Source organism: Rattus rattus, chromosome 15, assembly GCF_011064425.1.
Source record: "Rattus rattus isolate New Zealand chromosome 15, Rrattus_CSIRO_v1, whole genome shotgun sequence".
In the NCBI taxonomy this organism is placed as follows: Eukaryota; Metazoa; Chordata; class Mammalia; order Rodentia; family Muridae; genus Rattus; species Rattus rattus.
In genome coordinates, this window is record NC_046168.1 from 57,347,993 (window position 1) to 57,373,376 (window position 25,384).

General features: G+C 46.9%; 1 protein-coding gene across 1 annotated transcript in view; it reads right to left on the bottom strand.

Annotated features, from left to right (window-relative positions):
- Myo5b (myosin VB) overlaps nucleotides 1–25,384 on the bottom strand; it is a 297,799-nt gene that overhangs the window by 121,214 nt on the left and 151,201 nt on the right. Inside the window, exons 5-8 of the mRNA XM_032885354.1 lie at nucleotides 17,944–18,100; nucleotides 8,892–9,035; nucleotides 7,364–7,445; nucleotides 1,408–1,515 (exon numbers count right to left, since the gene is read on the bottom strand). Coding sequence (XP_032741245.1) covers nucleotides 1,408–1,515; nucleotides 7,364–7,445; nucleotides 8,892–9,035; nucleotides 17,944–18,100 — 491 coding nt within the window. The remainder of the gene's footprint in view (nucleotides 1–1,407; nucleotides 1,516–7,363; nucleotides 7,446–8,891; nucleotides 9,036–17,943; nucleotides 18,101–25,384) is intronic.

The window sequence follows — 25,384 nt, forward strand, 5'->3', positions numbered from 1 at the left end:
GGAGAGCAATAGGGTGTGTTGTGTTGGGGGAAGCGAGACAGGCAGACATCAAAATAGTCTATGTCCTTCCTCCCCTCCCTCAGTGAACTGCTCTGTGCTGACTGGCAGGGCGTCACTGAACAGTGGTCCCCTCAGTGATGCAAAGGTAGCAGAAAGGTGGTCCTCACCTTGGTTCTGGTCCCTCCTAGGAATCACCACTCATCTGGGAGCCCAACAACTTCCTTGCTAAGCACGCATTAGGCCTATGGACCCACCACACTCAGTGCAAGCTGGTTTACCCTTGGGCACACTTCCCCCTCCTCAAGTGGGACAGATCTCAAGTTCACCTACAACTCCAGTCCCTCTACCCAACATTCCCTAGGATGTTTGGCCCCTTGCGCTAGCTGTAGCGGTGCTTCCGTTGTCTCTGTGACCTTAGCCCTCAGTTCACTTCAGCCTTTTCCACAATAATCACTCACTGCTGCTCTGGTTATAAAGGACTCTCTTCATACTGGAATAACCAGAGTCTTTTCAGCTTCTAGTAATTCATAAGTGCAAAAGATGAATTCTACTCATGCCTCAGCGATGCAGAGAAACAACCATAGCCCTTTATCTCCTCCCCATAGGGACTAGGGTGTGTCCAGTTTGTTCAGGTTTAATTTGGACACTGACAGAACTTGGCTTACATCACAGAACTGAGCAGATGCTGTTCTGAGCAACCTGACAGAGACGCCAGATGCTTCATCTGTGTCCCAGAAAGGGTGGGGAAGATGTAGTTTCCATCCGAGTCACTCTCCGAGTTTCAGACTGCATTATGCTTCCCTTTCCCTGGCTACAGGTACACAGGATTGACCGTTCCATCTTCTCAATCAAGAAAGAGTCACCTTTCATCTCACAAACGTGGGGGTGCTTCTCCTCTAAAACAGGCGGGGGATAGCTCTACTGAGCCCCTCTGCTATTGAAGGTCAGAGAGAAGTCCCTGCTCTGAGGATTGCGACACCAATGGCTACCACACCAGCATTACATGTGCCGCAGGGCTCTGGACCATGGGGAATGTTTCAGCTCAGATCCTGTGGCTAGTATATAGGTGGTCTGGCTCAGTGACAGGGTCTTCACGGGGGTGCACACTGCCTCTGAACTCAGACCACAGCACACAAAGACAGGGATTCATGGGCTTTTCTCCGTGTGTTCCAACAGCTAAGCAAGTGATGAGATACTTGGCAATATCTGGCTCAAAAGTTTATTTCTAAGAAAGCTCCAAATTATGAACGTTTAAGCCTGTGGACTGAGAGAGATGAGGGTGGAAGGAGACATTCATCAAGGATCAGAGGACGTAACAGGTAAGCCAGTGAGACCTCACCTCGCTCTGCCCCGCCTCCACTCCATGGGGGCCTGTGTACAGGCTACTCTCATTCAGAAGTTCCTTACCAAGGAGTGTGAGGGCTTGTCTTGTCTTCTCAAAGTCCTCTGCATCATCTACACCCTCGATGGTCGTGTTTCCTCCATGGGCCGTGTAGAAAAAGTCCTCTGCACATGCTGTGGGAGGCAGGAAGAAAGGTGTGACATTAGAAAGAGCTTCATTCCTCATCACCTCTGTGGTGATCTCCACCTGGGAGGATGTCTACTCCAGCCCATGCTAGCTCAACAATTCTGTTGTTGGCCTGATACTTAGTCCTTCAGAGTACTTTTTGTCCACAGTGGGAAATGAGAGAGGAAATGGAACGAAAAGAAACTTTTATTATACTCAAAGCCTGTGGCTGTGAGGGAGCCTGGTGTAGCGGGTAGGCATGGGGAGGAGCACGGTGGCAGGCTAACATCAAGGGAAATGTATACTTCGAATCACACCCTAGAATCTCATACAGCGGTCTTAGGAGATCCTCAGTCAGCAGCCACTAATGAGGGGCAGCGGAGGGTGTCGGTGACTTGATTTTCTATATTTTACGAAGTCTTCACTCACAGGAGCTGTTCGGATGTAAGGACAAGGAAGGGCTGATATCCTTACTTGTCCTCTCACCTCTCGGGTTCCCTCTCCCTCAGCCATGCTCTCTGACAGCCTTGACAGCTAGTGAGAAGGGAGAGTCAGCCGAGTGTTTTACAACTCAGAGACCAGCTTAGCAGAGGGCAAATATCCAGCAGGCACCGTGCAATGATTGACAGTAATAAAATGCATGGGTGGGGGTGGGGGTGCTGAAGGGACGGCTCAGCAGTTGAGAGCGTGCAGTGCTCTTGCAGGGGATTCAAGTTTGATACAAAGTATCTGTTTATGCTAGGAGGCTCAAAACCTCCTGTAACGCCAACTTGGGAGAACCAGAAGCCTCTGGCGCTCATGTACACATATCCACACACATACACAATGTTTAAAAAAAAGTATCTTTGGGACATACAAAGTGTGAGGACAGCCAGCTAGTGGCACTGCACACTCTGAGTGTATGGAGCTCAGTTTGGATGGATGCCAAGACTGGCCATGCGCTGCCTCTCCTCGTTCCCTGAAACCTCTCCGCTGAATTCTTTTCCTGAGACCTGGGCATGCAGATGGAATACATATCAGGTAACCACACTCCACGAGCCTTTCAACATCATGCCCTTTGAGGTATCTTCCAAGAGCATCTATGGTCCATTTCCTTTCTCCCTGCTGACGGCCACTGCTGTGGGTCTGACCGTTAGCCACTGTTGTCTAAGTGAATGGTGCAAAAGATTCTAATTGTCTTTGTATTTTGGCTTACATTCTCCCAAACCTAGTCTGCAATGCTGATAACTTCAGCCACATCCCTTTCCTGCTCAAAGCCCTTCAGTCTCACTGCCCTCAAGGGAAGGATTCCTGTCCTTAAGCCTTTGGTGACAGGACCACTCCCACTCCTCTAGATCTGTGGCTTGTTCCTTTTCTGTCTTGTCTTCTACACATGCCAATCACCTCACAGTCATGCCTCAGTCCTTCCCTTGGTCATGTTGTCAACAGTCCTATGAACCTCTCTCCTGTCTCTATCCACAACCTGGTGCACCAATGAAACATCAACGTTCCAGGTCACAGTGAATTCAGCCAACAGTTCTGCAAATTGCTGTGGGTCTGACCTAAACACAGCCAGGCCCAGCTACAACGTATCAGAGGTCAACAATGAAGTTCACGTTGACAATACAGACACAAAGATAACAGGCTAGACCAATACTTGAACAGGGATCAAGGGGAATGCAGAGACCATCCACTGTGTGCAAAGACTGGTTTCCCAGAGGATTAACTTTACACACTTAGATCAATGGAGGCCGAGATTCTTGAACTGGAAGAGAAAGGAATTTACCCATTCAAAGGTTCGACAGAAGTAAATTTTATGACTTATGCTCAAAACATATTTAGTGCTTTGGTAGCTAATTACTCTATGAGCTGTGTGTGCTGAGCAAGAATCGGTGCCAAAGGTTAATAAAGCAATCCCTGCTCTCACACTGACTTTTCAAAACAGCTTACCTCGCGCCTTTCCCAGTGTTGCCTAAGAAGGCTTACTGCACTTGCTCCCATTTTTCAGCATGTAAACTGAGGACTCAGCATGCTAAGGGGTTGCACAGGCTTACCACGGATGACCAGGATGGGGAGCTCACTACTTGAACATTCCACTGAAGAGATGATTGATCCTTAGTATCCCGTGACTTCGATTTTTTTTTTTTTTTAAAAACCTCATTACTGAATGTCAGCCAAGACAGCAGAGTCACTGGAGACTAAAGGGGGACATCTGGCTTCCACATCGGAGGGAAGGCATGCGTGGCATCTTCTAAAGATCCTTCACTGTCAACAGCTAGGGCCCTACTGCCTGCTGTTCTGAGTCTGACAGAACACCCCCACCTTTCCTGCTCCACTCTTAGGCCAAGGCTCCGCACTGCAGATGCCACTTGCCAAAGCATCTGACCGACATCAACAAGGTCATCTCTTTCCCCTCTGTGTCTACTGGCCCCAGTAACACGTTATCACAGGACATGCCCTGTTAGTAAGAGACAGGCAAGCTGCATACAGTTACTCCTCCCCTATCTGCCTGGCTGGCCTGCAGCTCAGTCCTCCTCTCCAGTCGGGTCCATGAACCCAGCACTCTCCTTCCTACCACAATACTCTCTCTCATGCAGCTGTGATCCCCCTCTCTCCTCCTTGCCCCCTTCCTCTAAGAATTTCCAAGAATAACTATGCACCACAACGCTATTAACTCGTTCACCAGCAGTCAACAGATCACAGAGACCATTACTCTATGATTGGAGCCCCAAAACAGCAAGGTCAACGCCACAGAGCTTGGACACCCGGGGAAGCTGTACTCTGACTTGTGCAAGGCCACAGCGACTCCTATAAAACTGTATCAATGGGGCTGGAGAGACGGCTCAGAGGTTAAGAGCACTGACTCCTCTTCCAGAGGTCCAGCAACCACGTGGTGGCTCACAAAACATCTGGATCTGATGCCCTCCTCTGGTGTGTCTGAAGACAGCTACAGTGTACTCATATACATAAAGTAAATAAATCTTTTAACACACTCATGAGAGTGGATGGAAAGGGATAGAAACTTGATCAGCACATATTCCAGAACGAAGTTTTCACAGGATTTGTTTGTGAATTTCCCATGATCACTTTCAACATGAACAAGGGGATGGAGGAAGAACATGGGCTACAAGACACACACCCATGTCCTCCGCCTTCCAACAAATGTGCAAGTTATGCCAGGGCAGCAGACTTGAAGAGATTTTTGTACAATGCCTTTTAGGTTGTGAACAAGAGAAGGATTACAGTGTCTATGGAATCATTGGAGCTTCAGGCTAGTCATTTATTTGACTTTCCCAGATGTTATTCGGGGATATCAAGGAAACCAAGAACCAAGCTTCAGGGCTCACAGCCAATCCACCCCAGGCCACAGGGAACCTCATAAGACCTTATCAAAGGCTCTTCATGTCACTCCAGGATGCTCTCTGAGATGTAAGAAATTGACTGAATTGGGTAATTTTCAAGGATTCTGTCAGAAGCTCAGAGCGCCTGCACCTTGCGCAAACAGGAAATAAGGAAAAGACATTCTAAACCTCAATGTGACTCATGTACGTGAAAAAGTTAGACAGCTTCCCTAGCAAAGATCCATTCGGGACAGAGTGGCCAGCCAGATTGATCTTGTCAGTATTTGGTTCTCCATAAAACCACCTTTAGAAGAACAACTTCTGCAGGTTGACCATGAAAACCTTAACCCCCACCTTTAGGAAGACAAGAGGAAAATGACAGTTGTTCGTATCATGGCCACTTATCTGGTCACTTGTGACTAAGAGCTGGCATTCAACCCATAAGGTCCCAGGTCAGGCCAGTGCTCAAACAGGGACCACTGAGAACCTGCCCGGACTGGCTGGTAAGCGTGCGCTCCTTGTCCTTGGAAGGATCAGACTTGCCAGCAACTGAACAACAGGACAGACCAGCACAGTGGGTGCCATCCAGTATGTCCTTTCTGGGTTCCAAATAAACTATGACTTTTCTTAGACTTTGCCTGAGACTGTACTTTCCACAACATACTACTTCCCATGGAATACCGTAACCGACAGGATAAGCTATGGCAGAACCCACAGCTGGGTCATACAATATCACACCAACATGGCCTGAGTTATGGGATATATAAACTAATACTGTAGGAAGTTATCAGGAAGGAAGCAAACCTTGGAACAACATATGCTTTGAATAAGAGTTGCGCCCAAAGGTAACTAAATATATATTTAGTCACAGGGAGTGGCAGTATTTGAAAGGATTAGAAGGATTGGGAAGCGTGGGTTTGTTGGAGGAAATAATGCTCACCACCTTCCCATGATTTCCCACTTTTCCACTAGGGTTGAGTTTCCAGGTTTCAAAACCCCAAGCCAAGCCCAGTGTCTCTTTCTCAGCTTACAGATCAGGGTGTAGTTCTCAGTTGCTGTTCCAGCACCATGTTTCCCACCATGATAATAATGGACTAAGCCTCTGAACCTGTAAGCAAGCCCTCGATTAAATGTTTTCCTTTAGAAGATTTGTTGCAGTCCTGGTATCTCTTCACAGTAATAGAGCAGTGACTAAGACATCGCTTGATGGATTTTAACAACTGGAGATGAGCTGGGTCTGGTGTTGGATCCTTAAGATGGCTAAGATTTGGGGACACAACCCCAGCAATCTGTTCAGAGTAGAGCTACAAAGACCAACAAACCTTTGCCAATAAACCAGATCTTCACAGCATCTTTTAGCCAGAGCTCTTCCTACACAGACCCAAGTACAGATAATAGGGCAAGAATAGGTTCCTGCTCAGCTCCAGGTTGGCCAGCTATCACTCGGCTTCAGAGGTCTCAAAACCAAGACTCTATCCAGCCCCAGACAGATGAGGCAGAGGCTCCAGCCCAAGGAGAGATACCTGGAATAAAAGCCTGCCCTGCTCTGTCTCCATATCAATGCCCTAAAGCAGCACGGCTTTGCTAAGGCATTCATTCATGGGGAAAACAAAAGATGGGCTCACTCATTTCATAAGGGACAAGTGAGTCAAGGCATTGGCTATGGAGGTGCTGAGGCACTTTTGGCTGTCCCACTTCCCTCCAGGGTTACTGAATCTTACTTCTCTCAACTGTAACTCTGTGGTGACTTGAGCCTCATCTGTGTGATCTGCAGCTTTTCTCGCCATGGCCAGCACTGCTCGCATCCTTTCTATCTCAACCCTAAGACATGGCTTAACACGCTCTGGTCATGGGAAAGTGACAAGCGTTGTATAGATCTCTAAGTCCTCTGAAAGGGACCAATTTCTCATGACGCAGAAGAGAAAACACATTTTTTTCCCTTAAAGAAAAATCCGTGTATTATGTTGTATGCATGCACATACAGTATATATCTAGTGTATACATATATGTACACACACACATACACTTGTGCAAGTGTGTGTGCATCCACAAAGGCCAAAGTCACATGAGGTGACTTCCTTCATTTCTTTTCTCCCCTACTGTTTGACACAGAGCCTCTTACTGAGGCCGACTATTCGAGCTAGGCAGACTGGGTTACCATGGAACTTCAGGGTTTCACTTCTCCATTACCCAGGATGGGAATTACTGATGTGTTCCCACGGCTTCCTGGGTATTCAAATGTAGGCCCTTTTGCTTGTGCGGCAAGCACTTGAATGACCAAACCGTTAGCCCCATACCTGTACTGCTCTGCAAATACACTTCCATCCCTATAGCTTGTTCCTTGCAGGTATCCTGGAAATTATAGTTAACCTTGCATTACTAACCTGCAGTTAGGTTCTGATGGGACCAGGGTACAGGACCACAGTAAGGGCATAGCTGAGACAAGAACCCACAACCAAGGGCTCTGGGTGGAGGTGTTAGTTGTGTGCCCCAGCAGCTGCCCTTGCAGAGGACCCTGCGTATCTGGGTGACTTACTTAGTGCGAGCTCCTTAAACTCAGGAAGGCTGGCCGCAGCACAGAGCTGGTAAAAGATGTGGTAGTTCCTCTCATCATCCGCCTGGGGAGGAGAAGGAGATTGGTTTTAGGCAGTGGTTCCCAGGATCATCCTCCTTGGTCATTAGGATCCCAGGTGTGCCACCCGTGCCCTGGCCACTTGCAATTTCAGCTGACTTATTTCCCATTTGCCAGGACAGGGTCTTTTCTTCTCCTGGGAGGACTTTAACATCTTGGCTTTCATGGAGGCAGACATTTCCTTCCCTTTCTGCCAACACCGATAACATGCCACAAATGGTGGGTCCGTGAGCAAACACTATAATCCTTGCTGCTTGACAGATGCTCTTCAGACCTTTATTTCCCTGTTGGAAGCTCTCTTTCTCCTCTGGGACTTGCAAGTAAGTAAAGCTAGGTTTGCCCACTGTGTTGGGCCAGGCAGCCACAAAGGTCTCTGGGGACTTTCAGTGGGCGCTCATAACTAGAATGATCTTAAATCAGCAGGAAGGGGGTTGGGGAGACGGTGTTCAAATAGTTAGGGGGTCTGGGTAGAAACAGCCATGGAAGGGAAAAGTTCAAGCCATGGTGGATGCAGGCAGCTTGTCGGTCCAGGTCCACCTGACAGAGCTTCCTGCCCCTCTGCCTAGTGAAGGAAGGGTCACCCAACCGACCTGTGAGGGAAGGGGAGCTGGTCTGAAAGGTTATGGAATATTTGTTACCCATTAGCAGGAAGTCATGACTAAGGAACCACTCAGGGGAGTCTGGGGAGTTCCTAAGGACAGCTGGGCCCTGGGGGTGGGGAAGCCATTGTGCACGAGGGAAAAGAGGCCGCAGACTTGACTCAGGCCACCACTGTCACTGCTGAATTAGGCGACCTCAGTCCAGTGAGGAGAGGGCAAGGCTGCTGCAGGAGAATGATGGATGAGGTTGCGAGTAGCACTGACCATTGGCAGGAGCAGGAAGGAAGGGGTGAGGCAGAGGCCAGGGATGGCTGAGCAGGAGGAAGAGGAGGGTCGGTGGATAACAACCAATGACCATGATGGGGAAGAAATGAGTCGTGTGTGTGTGTGTGTGTGTGTGTGTGTGTGTGTGTGTGTGTGTGTGTGTGTGTGTGTGTGTGTGTGTGTGTGTGTGAATATGTGCACACATGTGTATGCATGTGTTTTATTTCAGCATATATACCTATCTATCTTGTCATACACATACTTTTGACCCACCAAACAAGCAGGTTCCCCCCGAAAGCTGAAACCCAGGCTGCCTATAACATTCTCAAATAGTAAGACTAAAGCCAACTGCCCTTTCTTTAGCCCTGGATCTAGTGACAGGCAAAGCAATGCTGTGTAAAAGATTTATGGAGACCCGAGGCTTAGTCCACATGAGTATTTACTCCGGAAGAGAAGAAAAGAGAACAAGAACGTTGATCCCAGGCTAAAAAACAGGCTTCTCTGTGAGCACAGGGAGCGGGCGAGCAACAACGGAGCTGAAATACAAACGACCAAGTCCTGCCACTCACCTGAAAGACCACCCTGGACTTCTCCAGCAAATAGGTCCTCATGTTGGCCCCGATGATGTGGTACTTTTTATCAAAGCCGATCTCAATGTACTTCCCAAATCGGCTGCTATTGTCGTTGCGAGTAGTCTTGGCATTCCCGATGGCCTGGATTAACAGACAATAGGAATGTACAAAGAGTGAGGGCGAGCGCTGGGAGGCAGCTCCCATCCGCCCCAGTGGCCCATGGGCTTCTTGACTGTAGGCCTGTGGCAGCATGGAATCCCTTCTCTCCTTCCGTACACACCTCTGGTATTGTGAAGACAAAAGGCTGGGTGAGAAGCTCTGTTTGTTTACTTAAAACAAAACCAAAAAAAAAAAAAAAACCTTCTGATTTTCAGACCCCTTTACGATTATTGGCCACATTTAACAGCCAGTTGTTGAGCAGAAGAATACTTAATGCAGACAGCCAGGTAGGGGATAGTCTAACCTGCCATTCCTCTCCTCCTCTTCCTCTTTCCTGTCTAGAAAACACGTGACAACTAACCCAGTCACCCTGGGCCCACGAAGCAAAGGCCCAGAATCATCAGGTGGCTCTGATGTTCTGGAGCCACCAAACCAGCGCCCGCTCGTGCCCACAGTTCTGAGGGAGAATGTCACCGGCTGTGACTAACCTATGTCCGTCCCTCATGCAATCCAGTGGCCAAATGTCCCCCTGCTCCCCCACCCCCACCCCACAGGTGGATGGCACTTTCTGGAAAGGCCACCAAATGACATGACCACCCACTAGGCTCAGGAAGTCACCCATACTAGGGGTCATTTCCTAACACAGCAAGGCCACAGGTTCAACAGTACAAATATATTTATTATTGAGATGAGGTCTCTACATAGCCCCAGCTGGCCTGGAACTTGCTATTGTAGGCCAGTCTGGCCTCTGACACACAGGAACCCTCCTGAGTTCTGGCATTAAAGTTGTGTGCCATCATGACCGGCCAATAATATTCTTTAAAGCCAGTCATTAAATAACTGGTGTCATGTAATGGTTTCTGTGAGTCACACAACTAACGCACCAATAATGAATTTTCCTTATTTTAATCTTTTTTTTTTTTTTTTTTAGGTAGTGAAAACACTTGGAAAATCCCACTACAACTTTTTTGTGGCCTAGAAAATATGACGTGCCAAGAGGTTGAAAGAAAGATCCAAACCCACCCCCTAGTCCAGGCCAGCCAAGTCCAACCAACGGTCCGAGTTCTATCTGCTAGTTTCCAATTCCAGCTGGCCTCTGAGCTGGAGGCTCCTCTCTACTGCTTTCCAGACCCGAGAGTGACTTCTAACACTCACACTTCATGAGGACAACTCCTGCCCTGCCCTGGCAGTGAGCAAAGTGAAGCCACATTCCTTTGTCTCTGCTGGGGAAGTGGTTCTGCCAGCGCTGGTCTACCCATGTACACCCCCAGTGTTTTCAAAGTGATGTCCCATGACTAAGCACCTTTGATTTCTCTCTGTCCTACTGCATGGACCTGGCCCACATCACCACCGTCTCTGACCTAGATAATGTCAACTTGCCTCTGCCTCTATACATTTCCTACGCCTGACCTTGCATCCTGCAGTCAACATTCCTCTTGATTAACAGAACAATTCATGAAAAATGTGAACCTGATTGTACTCTTGGTGTGAATGCTTCAGTGGCTTCTACTCCCCTTTAAGTTTTAGAACCTCAGGATGGCCGCATACCCCATAGCAGCAGCCCACCAGCCTAGTACTTGGTCCCCAGCTCTAAAAACCAGAACACGTTCTCCAACAGCCCTGTTAGCTCTCCACGGTCACACAAGACTCACCCACATTGTTCCCTTTGTTGGGACTCTCTTCCTACAGCTCCCCAGGCCTACCAGCCCTTCTTGTTCAAATCCAAACCTGAGGGCAGGCAGACAACCCTTCTCTGATGCCACAGGAAATCCCCTACCATGCATCTTCCTGGGCCCTGCACACACCCTGCCATTCCTCCAGCAAAGGATGGGTATACAGTTACACTGGTGGGCTTCTAAGTCAACAGGCTCAAATGACCCTTAAGCTCCATGGGACAGTGGCAGACCGTCACACTTCAGTAAGGCAGCTCTGTTTTAAAGATGGGAAAGTGGATGGTACTCTGTAATGTCGGCAAAAGTTAGACTTTCCCAGGTCTCCAACACGAGGCCCTGGGCTGTTTATTGTGTCAGTTAAAGTGGACAAGGGCTCTGAGAGACGGCCATCAATTCCATCTACTTACAGGGATAAAGGCTTGTGAAGGGCAAGTAATTTGCCCAAGATCATGTGGCTAGGAAGCAGTCAAGATTTAAATTCTCTGGGTTCTCAAGTCTAGATTCAGATTACTTAGAATCACGGTCCTGCATGCTGTCTCCCAGGATCCTGCCACTCACACCAGAAAAGACTGACTGACATGGGGGCAGCTTCCACAGTTCTAATGGGTGAGCCAAATCAGAAATGAAAACAGAAAGCACTATGAACCCTCCCATTGAAGCCTTTCTCAGCTCCGTAGGCAGGTGGAGGGCTGTGGAGGACAGAGTGCAGAAGCACCAATCCCATGTTTACCCTCTCAAGAAAGAGGGGAGGGGGGTTGGGGATTTAGCTCAGTGGTAGAGCGCTTGCCTAGGAAATGCAAGGCCCTGGGTTCAGTCCCCAGCTCCGAAAAAAGAACAAAAAAGAAAGAAAAAAAAAAAAAAAAAAAAAGAAAGAGGGGAGGAAGGTATCCTTCAGGAACAAACCACACTAAAAACAGCCAACTATCAGCCCTGTCCCTAGCTCCCAAGGAGCTCCACCGAATGGGTTCTCGGCTTCCTATGTGCTTCAAAGTAAAGAACCAGGCAGCCACATCCCTCCCCTAACATGTTAGAGTAGCCAGGCACTTAGGTGAAGCCTCTCTTTGTGAGTTTCCCTCTAGCGAATACAGGAGTAGCGACTGAGTATGACCGTCGCCATCTTAGAATTCCAATGGATTAACAGACCCGAGCATGACTGGTGGCTGCAACACAGAGCAACAGGGAGATGGTCTGGTCCTCCTGGGAGTGTGACAGGGGCTGGCCTATTACAATGTTGCAAAAAACAATGGCAACACAGCACTTCCTCAATTCACCACTCTTAAAACAGGACAACTGGATACGCTAAACACAAGTTTGTGGAAGATTATAAAACACAATCTACTGTCACCACTGCCAACGAATGAACTTCAAATGTCTCGCTTTGTCAAACAGACACTAAACCCAGCACCACAGGGCAGATGTGGTGGTGGTTCAATATCTTTAATCTCAGCACTTGGGAGACAGAGGCAGTTGGACCTCTGTAAGTTCAAGGCCAGCCTGGTCTCCACAGCAAGTTCCAGGCTAGTCAGGGCTACAGAATGGTACCTTGGCACAGACGAGCAGACAGACAGACAGACAACCACGGCATATTCATTGCTGTTTATGCATACAGAAAGGTGAAATTCAAATAGACTTTCCTATGTAAATGGTATGGTAATAGGCAGTAGTACAATGAGTAATTCTAGCAGAGAAGCAGGCGGGGGTTGTCTGGAAGCACGGAGAGGGAGCAGACAGCCTGCCAGCCAAATGGCAAAGGCTGGGGAAGAGAAAACTGCAGTGAATCCCAGAGAGGAGAGTCCTCCCAGCGGAGAGAACACAGCGTGGACGAAGGGCAGCAGAGTCTAAAATAGACAACGTTGGGGCGGCTAAATGTGAGCCCGTGTAAGAGAACACAGACGTAGGGCATGGAGGAACCAGATCCCTGCCCAAACCGGTTAAACAGCTGTAGCCATTTTAAAACATGAAGACAAAAATCATAAAATTCACACCTTTGGTTTTTTATTATTCTTTTTCATCATTTTAAAAATCATTTTAGTTCACTGTACCTCTGACCTCTCTCCTTTCAGTAGGGGAAGTATCTGTGGCTCTCAGGGTTGTCTGTCTGGTTTCATGATCCCAGTCTGGACTTGGGTTCTGTCCCTGCCCCAACCCTGGTCTCCTGATTAGCAATGTTCTCCTAATCAATGTAGACTTAGGACTAAATCCCTCCTACAATGCTCACACACTGTTAAGAAGAATGGGGTCAGGGCGTACTAGCACTGCCAACGAATCAGACCAAGCTGGCCCAGCCAATCCCAGCCCAGCCTCCAGTCCGCATAAATCAACAGCGGCCACCCAGTTCAGCCTCCTGGTAGTTCTGCATGCTCAGTATGTCCAGTTCTCTGTCTCCCCAGAAGTGTCTGCAGCAGCAGCAGCAAGGAGACATGCCCTTGGGGGTGAGCCAGGGCCTGGGCGGAATAGCCACTAATCAGCTGCTTCTAACGGTGACACTTGGAGAAGCCACAAGCTGACTTCCTGACACATAGGAAGGCTAAACCTGGAATATCGAAAGAGTTACGCCCAGCTTTGGTAGAACAAAAGTTTCTCATTTTCTGTTGGCAACACTCGATTCCCAGCAAGGGTTCCTAATTCTGCTGCTTCCTCTCCACAACTAAATTCAAGCTTCCCCCAGAGATACCATACTAATGGTGAACAATTGAAGGAGGAGCCCTGAGTGCGTAAGCTCATGGTTTCCTATTCAGCAAGTTGCACAAGGCAGAGAGTTAATGTCTGGGGCCGGAACGACAATAGTTATGTACACAGTCATGACGAGGGTAGTTCATATCTACACTCCTCATTCAGACCCGAGCACTTATGCACACACCTTGGTCTTCTGGGGGGGGACACATGTTGCTCTTATGTTTCTAGTGTGCCAAAGCATCCTTCCCAGAGAACTCAGCAGTCTATTCAGGCTGTGACAAATTCCGTGCATACTTAAATTATTAGTAACCACCATAATTTATAAGTATTCCCAGGCAGGGACTAAAACTGATAACTTCCGTATCAATGCCATTGGAAGAGTATTCACAAGAGGCGAAAGGCAGAAACAACCACGAATCTGTCCGGAGAGACATGGCTAAACCCTAACCCTAATCATGGTGAATTTACATACACAGCCATAAAAGGAACCAGAATTGATAAAAGCTAAGATATGGATGAACCTTGAAAACACTATGCCAAATAAAGTTAACCAGATACACACCAACCAGTATTATATGATGCCATTCACGGGAAGTCCCCAGAGGAATAAGAGTCAAAAACAAGAGGTTGACATCGGTTTGCCAAGGGTCTAGGTAAGGGAATGAGTAATTGTTCAAGGGGAACAAGGTTTCTACTGGGGTAATGAGAAAGTTCTGGAAACAGATGGTAACAGTAGATACACAAACAATGTGAGGTATTTCTGAATCATATACCTAAAGTGGAATGTTTTCTCATGCATATTTTACACAATAAAATTTTTGGAAAATGCCTTTTGCCTTATTTAGTAACAAGGTGTCTCGCCTGCGCTGAACTCCAAGTGTGACTAATGTTTACTTGGATCAGTCGCCAAGCATCGAAGAGAAAATTCTCTGCTTTGCCAAGAGTAACTGCTTTATCTTTAGAAGAAGATCCACGTCAATGAAATCTGCCTAAAAGACCAACTGAGTGCTGAAAGTTGATCGATGGAGAGAGCCAATCTGGTTTAGAGAAAACACAGTGTGAGCTACAAAGCGCTGGCCTAGCTCACACATAGGGTACCAAAGCCAGTGCCCACGGGTTTCTTCTGCAACTTCAGAAGTCTTAGACTAAGTAGCTTAAACTGGATACCAAGTGTTGGGCAAGAGAGTTTATTGTGGAAAGCCACTTACTAATGCATGTTGTGGGTAGAAAGTTCGCCCAAACTTAACGTCGTGGAGACAAGGTTCATGCTCCAATACCCATGAAAACCTTGGGGGCGTTGCATGAGGTTGTGGAGTGACAGCTGCATCAGGATGTGGGGGGCCAGCTAGCTACAGAACCACAGCGATTCTGTCACTGTTCACACTGTCAGAACCTTGTCTCCCTCGTCTTTATAACAGGTGGATGGTTCTACAATGGTGTGTCTGGATCAGAAACATCACTGTCACAGCGATCATGAGAGACCCAGAGTACTGATCTCTTTTCTAGACCTTTTGAATCAGAAACTCCAGATGTGCAGTCCAGCGCCCAAAGTTTTACGAGCCTCCCAGACAGTAATCAATTTCTTTTTCTCTCTGTCTCTGTCCGTCCCTGTCTCTGTCTCTCTGTCTCCGTCTCTCTGTCTCTGTCTCTCTCTGTATTCCTTCTCTTTTTCTAGTTTTGAGACAAGGTTTCTCTACGGTCTCCTGGCTGGCCTCAAACTCCTTGAGGCCAAACTCACAGAGTTTGAGGCCAACCTCAACTCTGCCACCCTCCTGCCTCTGTCACCCAAGTGCTGGGATAGAGGCGTGCACCACTGCACCCAACCGGTTCTAAAGCCCTGTGTAAATGAACGTTCTCCTTGTAGCTTTCTCTTGGTAAAAGCACCTTCAACTGCACCGCGTTCTCATTTATATACGAATAACGAAGCCAGCTTTTGAATTCTTAAAGAACAGGCAGTTTTCCTGCCACTCAGCAGGAAGGAAAGCTTTCCTGGGAAAGCAATTTTAAAGGCAGAAATTTTGCTTAAATAACCCAAAACTGCTGTGACCCTAGACTCTGAATTTACTCTTGCCTTTGGTGAAAGCAGAGGGACAGAGGGACAGAGGGACAGAAAGGAGACCGTGGGAGGTCCAGGAGATGTGTTGGTCCACAACAATGGAAAGGTCCACGGCTGTGATGACTTGTCTGGGTTGACAGGGCGAGGACATGCGGCACAAACAGATGTTAGCTCGACTGGGCCGTTTCCGCTTCCTTCCCAGACAAACTCCATTCAGCTTTGTCAAGGATTCTCTTCATAAGGGGAAGAAAAACTAACTTTCCAACACCCTTCATAGATAGATTACTAAAACCAGACAGCCCCCGTAAAACCCAACAAGGTCGTCATTTGATGTTCTGAATAGGCAAGGTTCAATGTGAGGGTTCCGAGGAAGCGTGTCCCTTACACTTTCACAAACAAGCCCCAACTCTCAACAAGACTAAAATGGCAGAATCACTTATCTGAAGGCTCACAAACTAGAAAAAGAACCTCTGCTCTTCAATAACATCACCAAAACCCCCTGACAAGCGGACACGCTGTGCCCAGGAGGGCTCCAGGTTTAAGGGAACTAAGTCCACATTAGTGGTGGAAAGGAAGGAATATCAAACGGGGTGGGGTTTTCCTTACCACAGGGCATCTGTGCCAAGTGGCTATGGGTCTGTGTCAGGGAACCTCTACCCCTGGAACCAATAGGACGGCTCTCAACGCCATCAGGGAAGATGTTTTCACCGCACATCAGTCTACTGGGGAGACACTGTTAGCAATACAGCTCTTACCCCGCAACAATGAAGTTTTCTGTGTGCTAACAACATACTCAGAAAGCAAAAGGAATCTGCTTTTCTATAAAACTTGATTAAAACTATTTTCAACAATATAATCACTTGCAGAGTTACCAAAACACACATGCATCCTTCCCTTGGCATCTAAAGTGCCTTCAGGCTCCTGTGGCTGGTCTGTTGGATATTTTCTACATTTCTACATTTCCACAGGGGCTGTTCATGCTCCTGTCAGCATCGGCTTTCTACTTCCTCCTCTCTGTACCCTTCTCTCCCCCTTTTTTCCCCAGAGCCTTTTCATGCTTAGACTCCAGATTTCAGGATGTTAGTTCAGCAGATGACCCTGCAAATCTTCTCTGTGGCTTGTCAACACCTTCACTTCCTCTCCCTTGGTGCTCCATATTACCCTTCTGCAGGTGTCAAACTAGTGACAGTAGGATTAACACCCAGAAGATTGAGGCACAAAATGTGCATGGCTTTTGGTTGGGCTGGGCGTCGTTTTTGCCCCATCCTCTTCATAACACTTCTATACTTTTTCTTAATAAAACAAAGGGACTGCCCAAGTCTGGAGAAAGAGTGAGCTGAATGTAACCTTGGTAAGAAAAAGAGCCTTGGCTTCGAGAGTGAGTACAGTAGTTAGCTTTGATTGCCAACTTAACATGGCCTGGAGTCATTTGAATAGAAATTCTCAACACAGGAATTACCTAGATCAGATTGGTCTGTGGGCATGTCTGCTACAGACTGTCTTGATTATTAATTGATGCAGCTGGTCTCCTCCCAGCCCACCATGGGCAGCACCATTCTTTAGGCAAGCGGTCCTGGAACTGTGTAAAGAAAGATAGCTAACCATGCGGTGGGGAGCAGCATCCTTCTATCTGCCTCCTGGCCAGCAAAAGAAGGAAAACCCAAACAGTGAGAGAACTGAAGTGAACCAGACTATGAAGACATTTAGTTCTGCTCTATCAGAATAAATCCTTCAAAGAGGAACGATAGAGACAGTGAGAGGTAGAGAGAGAGAGAGAGATAGGAATAGGGATAGATAGATGACGGATAGACAGACAGATAGACAGATCTGACTCTAAACCATTATAAGCTACAGCAAGATCTAATTTTTAGAAACAACTTTGGCCTGAGCTCAAGTTCTCTGAGTACAGTCAACCCAGGTTCCTGTCATAATGTCCTAGCTGATGACAGGACACAGACAGGGTAAAGAAACAGGGCATGCATGCCTTGGCTACTCCATCGTAGGTAGCTGTTTCCAAAGATCTTCAGCAGAAGGGTTGCTGTCACAAGTTTGCTGCCTTTCCTTTATCACCTTCTCCACAAAGACGAAAGGAACCAGTTTCAACTAATTAGCCTCAGTCTGCATGAGAGCCGCCTTCTCAAGCAGAGAGATCTGTAAAGTATCTACTGGTTCTGATCCAGGCTAGCAGTAAGAAGGGGAGGAAGCAATGATACAGAAGGCAGGAGGCAGGGGCCATTACTACAGCACTCACAGAATCTACACATTACTACAGCAAGGACAGAGAGCATAAAGCCATTCCACCTAACACAGGACCCTGCAGGACACGACCAGGTGAGATTATCTTTGATCTGGAGTTTCAGAGGCGTCTCTACCGTCTCTCTCCTGATCTAGGCAGAGTGTCAGTGCTGCCTAAGTGAGCTGCTACAAAGATTCTCTTCATTGCCCATACCACATTCAACCCCGGGATTCCCCGGGAATGCTTTACCTCCATGATGGGACTGGAAGCCAGGACCTTCTCTTCGATGTTGGTATCACTGGCTGAGCCCCCAACTGTGGCAAAATAGCGCATGGCATACTTGGCTGACACGGTCTTCCCTGCTCCAGACTCTCCGCTGACTATGATGGATTGGTTCTTTTCATCTCTGGAAGGGAAAGAGTTCTGGTCAGTCACTGGCCATGGCAAGGTGCTGCTCCTTGCCAGAAACTCTGATGTGGGCCAACCTGGTAAAAGGCATCTCCTGGAGATAAATGTGAATAACTGTAAAGTCTGCCTTTGCTCACAGGCCTACATAAGCTCTGAAAATGGGAAGGAAGGAAGCAGATTGGAGTAGGGTTTTCAAACGGGCCTTCCATCGCTGAGTGGAAGAATGGTGTATCCGTGGCTTACCCTACAAATAGGAAAACAGTGCCTATTCTCCTAAGAACATATACATCCTTTTGTCTTTGTTCCTCCAACAGGCATAGTCTGTGCCACTGAATTCTGATACAAGGGTCTTCTCTTGTATCAAGCATGCTGATTGCATGGATTTATACATTGTATAACTACACTGTGGAATACATTGTTTATACAGATGTATTGCACAAAGGGTATGCGGCCACCTTCATCTCAACAAACAGGATGAGAGACTAAACTCAAGTTAAGAAAAGAGGATACCTTACACAGGAAAAATGACTACAGTTATTCTTTTAAAAGGCAACACAGGAAGACATAAGAAATGAAAGGTACATCCCTTCTTGCCCCCACCCCAAGAACAGAGCTATTCAAAGCAGAGAGGAATGACAAACATTTGGGACTCAGTTGAGGGTAAGAAATTGCTTAAGGTGGTGAACTCGACCCTTCCGTTCACAAAACCACAAGGAAGGCTGACATTCTACTTCCAGTTGTCAGTCCTGATAACAGTGCCTGGTACCGCATATGTACTTGACGTCAATTAGTGAGCTACAATCAGCTTAGGGCTCAGTAGAGCTAATCCCCTCCTATCCCAAATGGAAGCATGCTTAAAACTCAGGATTCCTGGTGCCAGCTCCCATGGTTTCCTAGGCAGAGTGGGAACAGAGTAACTGAGAGGCTTCCATGATGGGCTACATTGCCTCTCTAGTTACTATCAGAATGAGTGCAACACATAAACCAAAAATACAGAACACCAGCTGTCTTCAGGTCAGGGCCAATGCGGAGAAACCAGATAAGGGATGATGACATAAAGGAACCTGTCCTGCTGGAGAGAGACAGAGGGATTGGACAGAAGAGGCCAGCGGGAGGTGTGAGCGCTTGGAAGAGTCATGTGAAGGATCTGGAGGAGGGAGTGGGATAAACCGGATCCACTCAGTCCCCACGAACATAGAACGCTGAGGTCTCAGCTCACAGAAACGAATACTCAGAAAGGGAGCCAAGGGGCTCTGGATAGAAAGCAGATGCAGGTGAACACATGTATCCTAAAACTGGCTACCCAGCCCATTATGTGAAAACCTTCGGGGATTTCCTAGTCCCTGGGTGGTGACACTTCCCACAGCTTTCTGAGATCCTTCTCTGCTCTAAGCTATTTCGCTCTTATCGGAGCCCATTTCTTTTCTCCTTGCTCCCATAACACTAAAAGGTAGCCTTCAAACAGGCTCTTTCCCATGTATGTATGTATGTATGTATTATGTATGTATGTATGTATGTATGTATTCAACTTACTTATTGTGGATGTTTTCTGGTTTTATGTATGTTTTTACATGTGTGTGCCTTGTGCCAGAAGAGGATCTAGAACTGGAGTGGCAGATGTTCGTGAGTCACCATATGGGTGCTGGGAACCAAATCTAGGTCTTCTGCAAGAGCAGCCAGTGCTCTTAGATGCCGAGTCATCTCTCCAGCCCCATTTCCATCCATTTGCTGTTTGTCTTTTTGCTTTACGTTATATCTACTGGACCTTAGAGACAATGTCAGGTGTCACCTGCTACCTCTGCTCTCAATACGATTGTCATCAGGTCCTTAGGTCTAAGCAAGATGACTGGGAGCATAGCCTGGCTTCACCTTGGCAACAGTCATTTCTGTATGACTTGGGCCACCTCTCCTCTCTGGTGTTACCCTGAGAGCTACCTGTGTGTGACAAGAACCAGACTGGGCAGTCTAAGACTTGGGAGCTTTGTTCAGCTTTCATTCCATAATAAGAGGATGAATGCAGGATGTACTGACCCTTGGTCCTCAGCAGAGAGCCACTTGGAATGAAGAGGTATGCACTGTTCCATTTAACAAGGATCCTGGGGAGTAACACACAGAATGCAATAGCTTGTCTGTGCCCCATGCTTCCTGCTATAGCACAGCTCACACAGGAAATTGAACAGCAAAGGGATCTGGGTAAAACATCTTCCTTGACAAAGACAAATGAGGCAGAAAGCAGGGATTCTCATCGCCTTCCACTCCCAGTGTCAGGGTGCACAACACTGAGGACAACCGAGCACGTGCTGCTCAGAGAAGGCGATGGTGCACGCAAGAGGTGAGGTGCACACAAGAGGTGGGGCGCTTTAGGAGATGGGCAGCCTAGGCCAAAGGTAAGTGGCCAAGAAGGAAAAACAAAGGGGCTACTTCATGTGTTAAGTGTCACAAAAAAAAAAAGTCAAAAGAAAAAAGATTAAAGGAGTGAAATCATCAAACCCAGCGGGGTGAGGAGGCAAAGACAGAGCCAGGAGTTCACCAGCATCACAGCTCTCTATCCTTGACTTTAAAACTCTTTGCATTGTTCCGGCAACAAGGCTCAGTCAATAGAATGCTCACTGCACAAGCGGAGGACCCGAGTTTAGATCCTTGGTAGGCACATAAAAGATGGGATGCAGTTTGTGCATCTGTAAGCCCAGCACTGAGGAAGCAAGGACAAGAGCACCCTGAGGCTGGCTGGCCAGCAAATCTAACCAATGGGTGAGCTTCAAAGTTAGTGAGAGATACACACACACACACACACACACACACACACATATGCGCGCGCGCATATATACACATGTATATACACAATGCACATACACACATATGCACATACATACATATATACACATGCACATATGCACACATACATATATATACATACACACATACACACATGCACATAAACATACACAATACACATGCATATACACACATGCATACATGCACACACACATACACACATACACACATGCACATACACATATACACATGCATCCACACAAACACAGACATGCATACATACACATAAACACACAAATACACACATACATATATGTATATATATGTACACACATAACATTTTTGGTTAGGGGTCTTTTTATTGCTGGAAGTAACTGATTAATTTTTTACTGCTAGAAGTAATTAATTAGTGACTATAAATAAGGACAGGTTCTTCCATGTAGGCTCAAATCAGATAAACCGACTTCTTAGACCACTAAGTTCCTTTGGAGAAGCCTGTGAGGTATGTACACTACCGTGTGTCCACCCATGGAGTGATGGGGCAATACCACCTTCCATGTTGTTCTTCCCATGTTAGCTGTCCTCCTGACTCAGAACCAGATAGAGTCCAGGATACAGACATTAAAGCCGATTGAGCTGGAACTCTATCCTACTACTGATTGGCTGTCTGGCTTTGCACATGGTTGGTAACCTAGCCAATCATTTTGGCATCTCTTAAGACTGAGATCCTTGAGCCCTAAGCTGTTCTGATTGGTGCCTTGAATTTGTACTGAAGTCTCTAATGTATCCTTATACCCTTGCCAGATTAACCTTCTAAATCAATGCTCTAATCACATTTTCCCTTTTCAAAACGTTAAATAGCTATCAGCTCCTTATCAGATCGAGTCCAGGCATTTGGACCCCGCTACGACATATAACACCATTAATGAGTAAGGCCATTAACGAGTTTGGTGGATTCTACCGAGAGTGTTGAGTATGTTGAGCCCCGGTTCTGACAGGCTCTGTAAGTCACTTGATCATGTTACAAAGGAAACTCTGTGCACTGCATATCCACTACAAGATTATATGATGGTTTCCTGAGTCAGCCACATTGACCACTTAGTCTTTGCACAGTGTACCCCTACCCAGGACTGCATTTGGGGTACTCCCTCTACCTGAAGTTTCTTCAACAAAGGCCCGTGGGAGTCATCCCGACCAAACCAATTACCCACTGTTCATTTCAGAGTAATGCCCGGTACTCAGTCATCTCATGCCTCATAATGTCTCATGTACAACTGCTTTTTAATTTAATTACTGGCCTATTTATACCATGCCTGGGTGTTTGCAAAGCCCTTAGTCATGTACTTCACACTCAGTGGTCATAAAATCAACAGGTCTCAGTCTTTGTATCTTAAGAGAAGTCAGAAACTGAGCAGGTCCAAGAAATGTGCTCACGATGCCTGAGCTAGAAAGAAAGAACGCACGTTTCTGCCCTGTTCAACCTTCCCTGCTCTACGCTGACCCTTCTTTATGACCATTCCTTTCTAGAATAATGGAGCAGTGTTAGCAAATCTAGCCCTGATACAAGGTGAAATACAAGTCAGGCATCCTCAGCACTGATTGGCTCACTGTCAACTTCTCTGCCCAAACACTGTGTCATCAAAACACTTACTCCACAATTTTACTAAGGTGTTAATCATTGATCTAATGCCCTAAAGCCCAAGTCTCATGATTAAGAGTATCAGATAAAAGGTTTTGGATGGATAGTCCAGCACCTGGACTGTGCTATGAGTATAGCTATGCTCATATATATAGTGGCAATACACACACACACACACACACACACACACACACACATATGTGTGTGTATATATATATAGTGCATATCATATATATGTTGTGCAGCTTCCTTCCTGTAAAACCAGTCTGGTGACCCTGCCCTCATGGGTCACTCATGGCAAGAATGGGGCTAACTGTGTGGAGTCTCAGACAGGCACAGATCTGAATCTCTGAACTAGAATCTCTGTGAGAAGATGAAGTGAGAATGTCACATGCTTAGGCTCCTAGTACCCAGCCTACTTGTAAATCAGGAGTGAGAGGACATCTCATTTTGCGGAAGCACAGAGAGGACTCATCAGGTCTGACATGGTGTTCAGCCATTCTATTCTTTTCTTGATAGTGACAAATCATCCGGGAACAGGAGTGTCAGGAAATATTCTATTTACCCCAGGATAATCAATCTACTCTTCCTTGCTGTCTACTCTCTAATTACATTGTCAACATCACCACTGATACAAAGAACATCTACTGTGGCAGCAGTGGGAAGCCACCATGCTAGAGAACAGGAACAAACTGTTCAATGAAGCCATCTGGGTCAGCACCATGGACAGGGGTGCTGGCTAGGAGACTGGGAAAAGCCACAGAGAAACTTGGAAAGGATGACTGTTTCAAAACGGCAACATTGTATCCTGTCTGCTTTAATAAACTCAAACAAAATGAAACAACCTGAGATGGAGTATCAAACCCATATTAAAATTAAAAAGCAATAAAAACAGAGAGGAGTGGTAACAGGGCAGAGAGGGCAAGCTAGGGAGAGGAAGGTTAGGTTTGAGGTAAAGTTAGGTGAAGGATACAGGAAAACTTCAGGGAGGCTGACTAAGGTGTGACCTAAGAGTCGCACCTTTACAGTCACTTTAACACAATGGAGCTCTGTCCCAAGACCAGGAGCTACATAAAAGACATTGTTGCTACGAGAAAAGTCTGGGCCTATGAATGCAAGCAAAACATTTGAGGTACAACAAAAGAGCCAGGCCTGATAGAGGTAAGAGCATGGTGCAGGATATCTGAAGGAAGGGCATTGTGTGAGGGCTCCTGCAGACCCCAGGTTCCAGGGGTGAGGGTGACAATAGGCTGTTTCCAAATACGTCGACCACTGGGTCCTGGCATCCTGCCAAGCCCTCCCCTTCCCTCCACTCCCTTCAGGCCCAGAACTCAACTCAAGCCATTCAGAAACCTGTCATAAATACACAGAGAAAGCTGCATAATTTGTGCTTAGCAGCCAGAGTCTCAAGTGTCTACTTGGTAAGATGAAAATGGACTTCTGTGTAAAGGATATGTGCATTTCCCATATCTGTTTCACAGAGGTCCTAGGAGCCGGGAGCTGTTTATAGACTACATGCGTGTAGTATGATACATACATGAAAGCAATACAACTTGTGTTGGGTAGTGCTGTTCCCAGTGGGTCTGTCTGCACCACATCTGAGAGAAAGAATCCCTGAATGCTCCACTCAGTCCACCTTCCCAACATATAAGCAAGGACAGACTGAGGGCCAGCATCCCCTCCCCCATGAGTGGGAATTGATAGCATCTTTGCTCATAGAGCAATGGCCTGAATGACAATCCCCACGGCCTCCTGGGATCCTCTATCCTGCGGCTGCAGACATAGGTAGTCACTGAGTTCTGTGGTGCCTTCTCTGTTTGAAACTAAAGTCCTTTGGGGCAACAGGGGAAACGCTTTCTGCGACTTTGGGCTTTACAGGTGTGTTGTGGTTTGTGTCACTAGCTGGTGGTGATGGTGACACATATATGTATTAAGTGTGGCTATTTCATTTGGTCCTGGAACTGGTTCACAAGGAAAGATATGAGCAAAGAACAAAAGAACCTCTGCTTAACTAGCTATTCAGTTGGGATCTGGATCTGGGGAACTTAAGAAATTCACCTAAAACATAAGTTCTTCCTTGATACCACTGACTTCCTTTGACCTGGCATAAAATACAGGAGTTTTCATTTCCTACAGACTGCTTTATCCCCCGTCTTCTAAATTTAGGGCTTCCCTGAAGGTCAATTGCAACATAACTCTTCCCTTCTCCAGGTGATCCCTTAGGGAAGCTTACCTTTTTCCATGAGTCTGTCACCTACAAGCTATGATTGTCAGATACCAGCTACCACGAGAGTCTCAGTGAAGGGCTATCTCTATTGCATTGCCTTGTGGACATGTCAGTGAGGGATTGTCTTAAGTTAACTGACATAGGAAGACCCAGTCCACTGTGGGTAGCACCACTCCCTAGAGAGGGTGTCCTGAACTATATAAGAGTGGAAAAAAAAATCAAGCTGGGTACAAGAAAGTAAATGAACATGAATGAATCTATTCTCTCTGTTCTTGGATGTGCTGTGATTAGCAGCCTCAAGTTCTTGCCTGAACTTCCCTGACCATGGTGGGCTACAATGTGGAATTGTAAGCAGAAATAATTCCTCTTCCCCTAAGTGTAGCAGGATATTTCATCACAGCAATAGATATGAAACTAACCCACTTTCCAGCCCAGAGCTGTCCCGAGAGTTACACCTGTCTTATACCTGTCTTCTGGGCAATTGGATGTGGAGACACCCAAAGGTTCCATGTCCAGAGAAGAATTCTCCAGTACCCTAACCCTTCTGTTCATCTCCTTGACTTCCCAAGGCAGAAATAACAGGGGATTCTTGGGATCTCTCTTTCTTTCTCCTTACATGAAATCTGGATGGCTGTATTGCC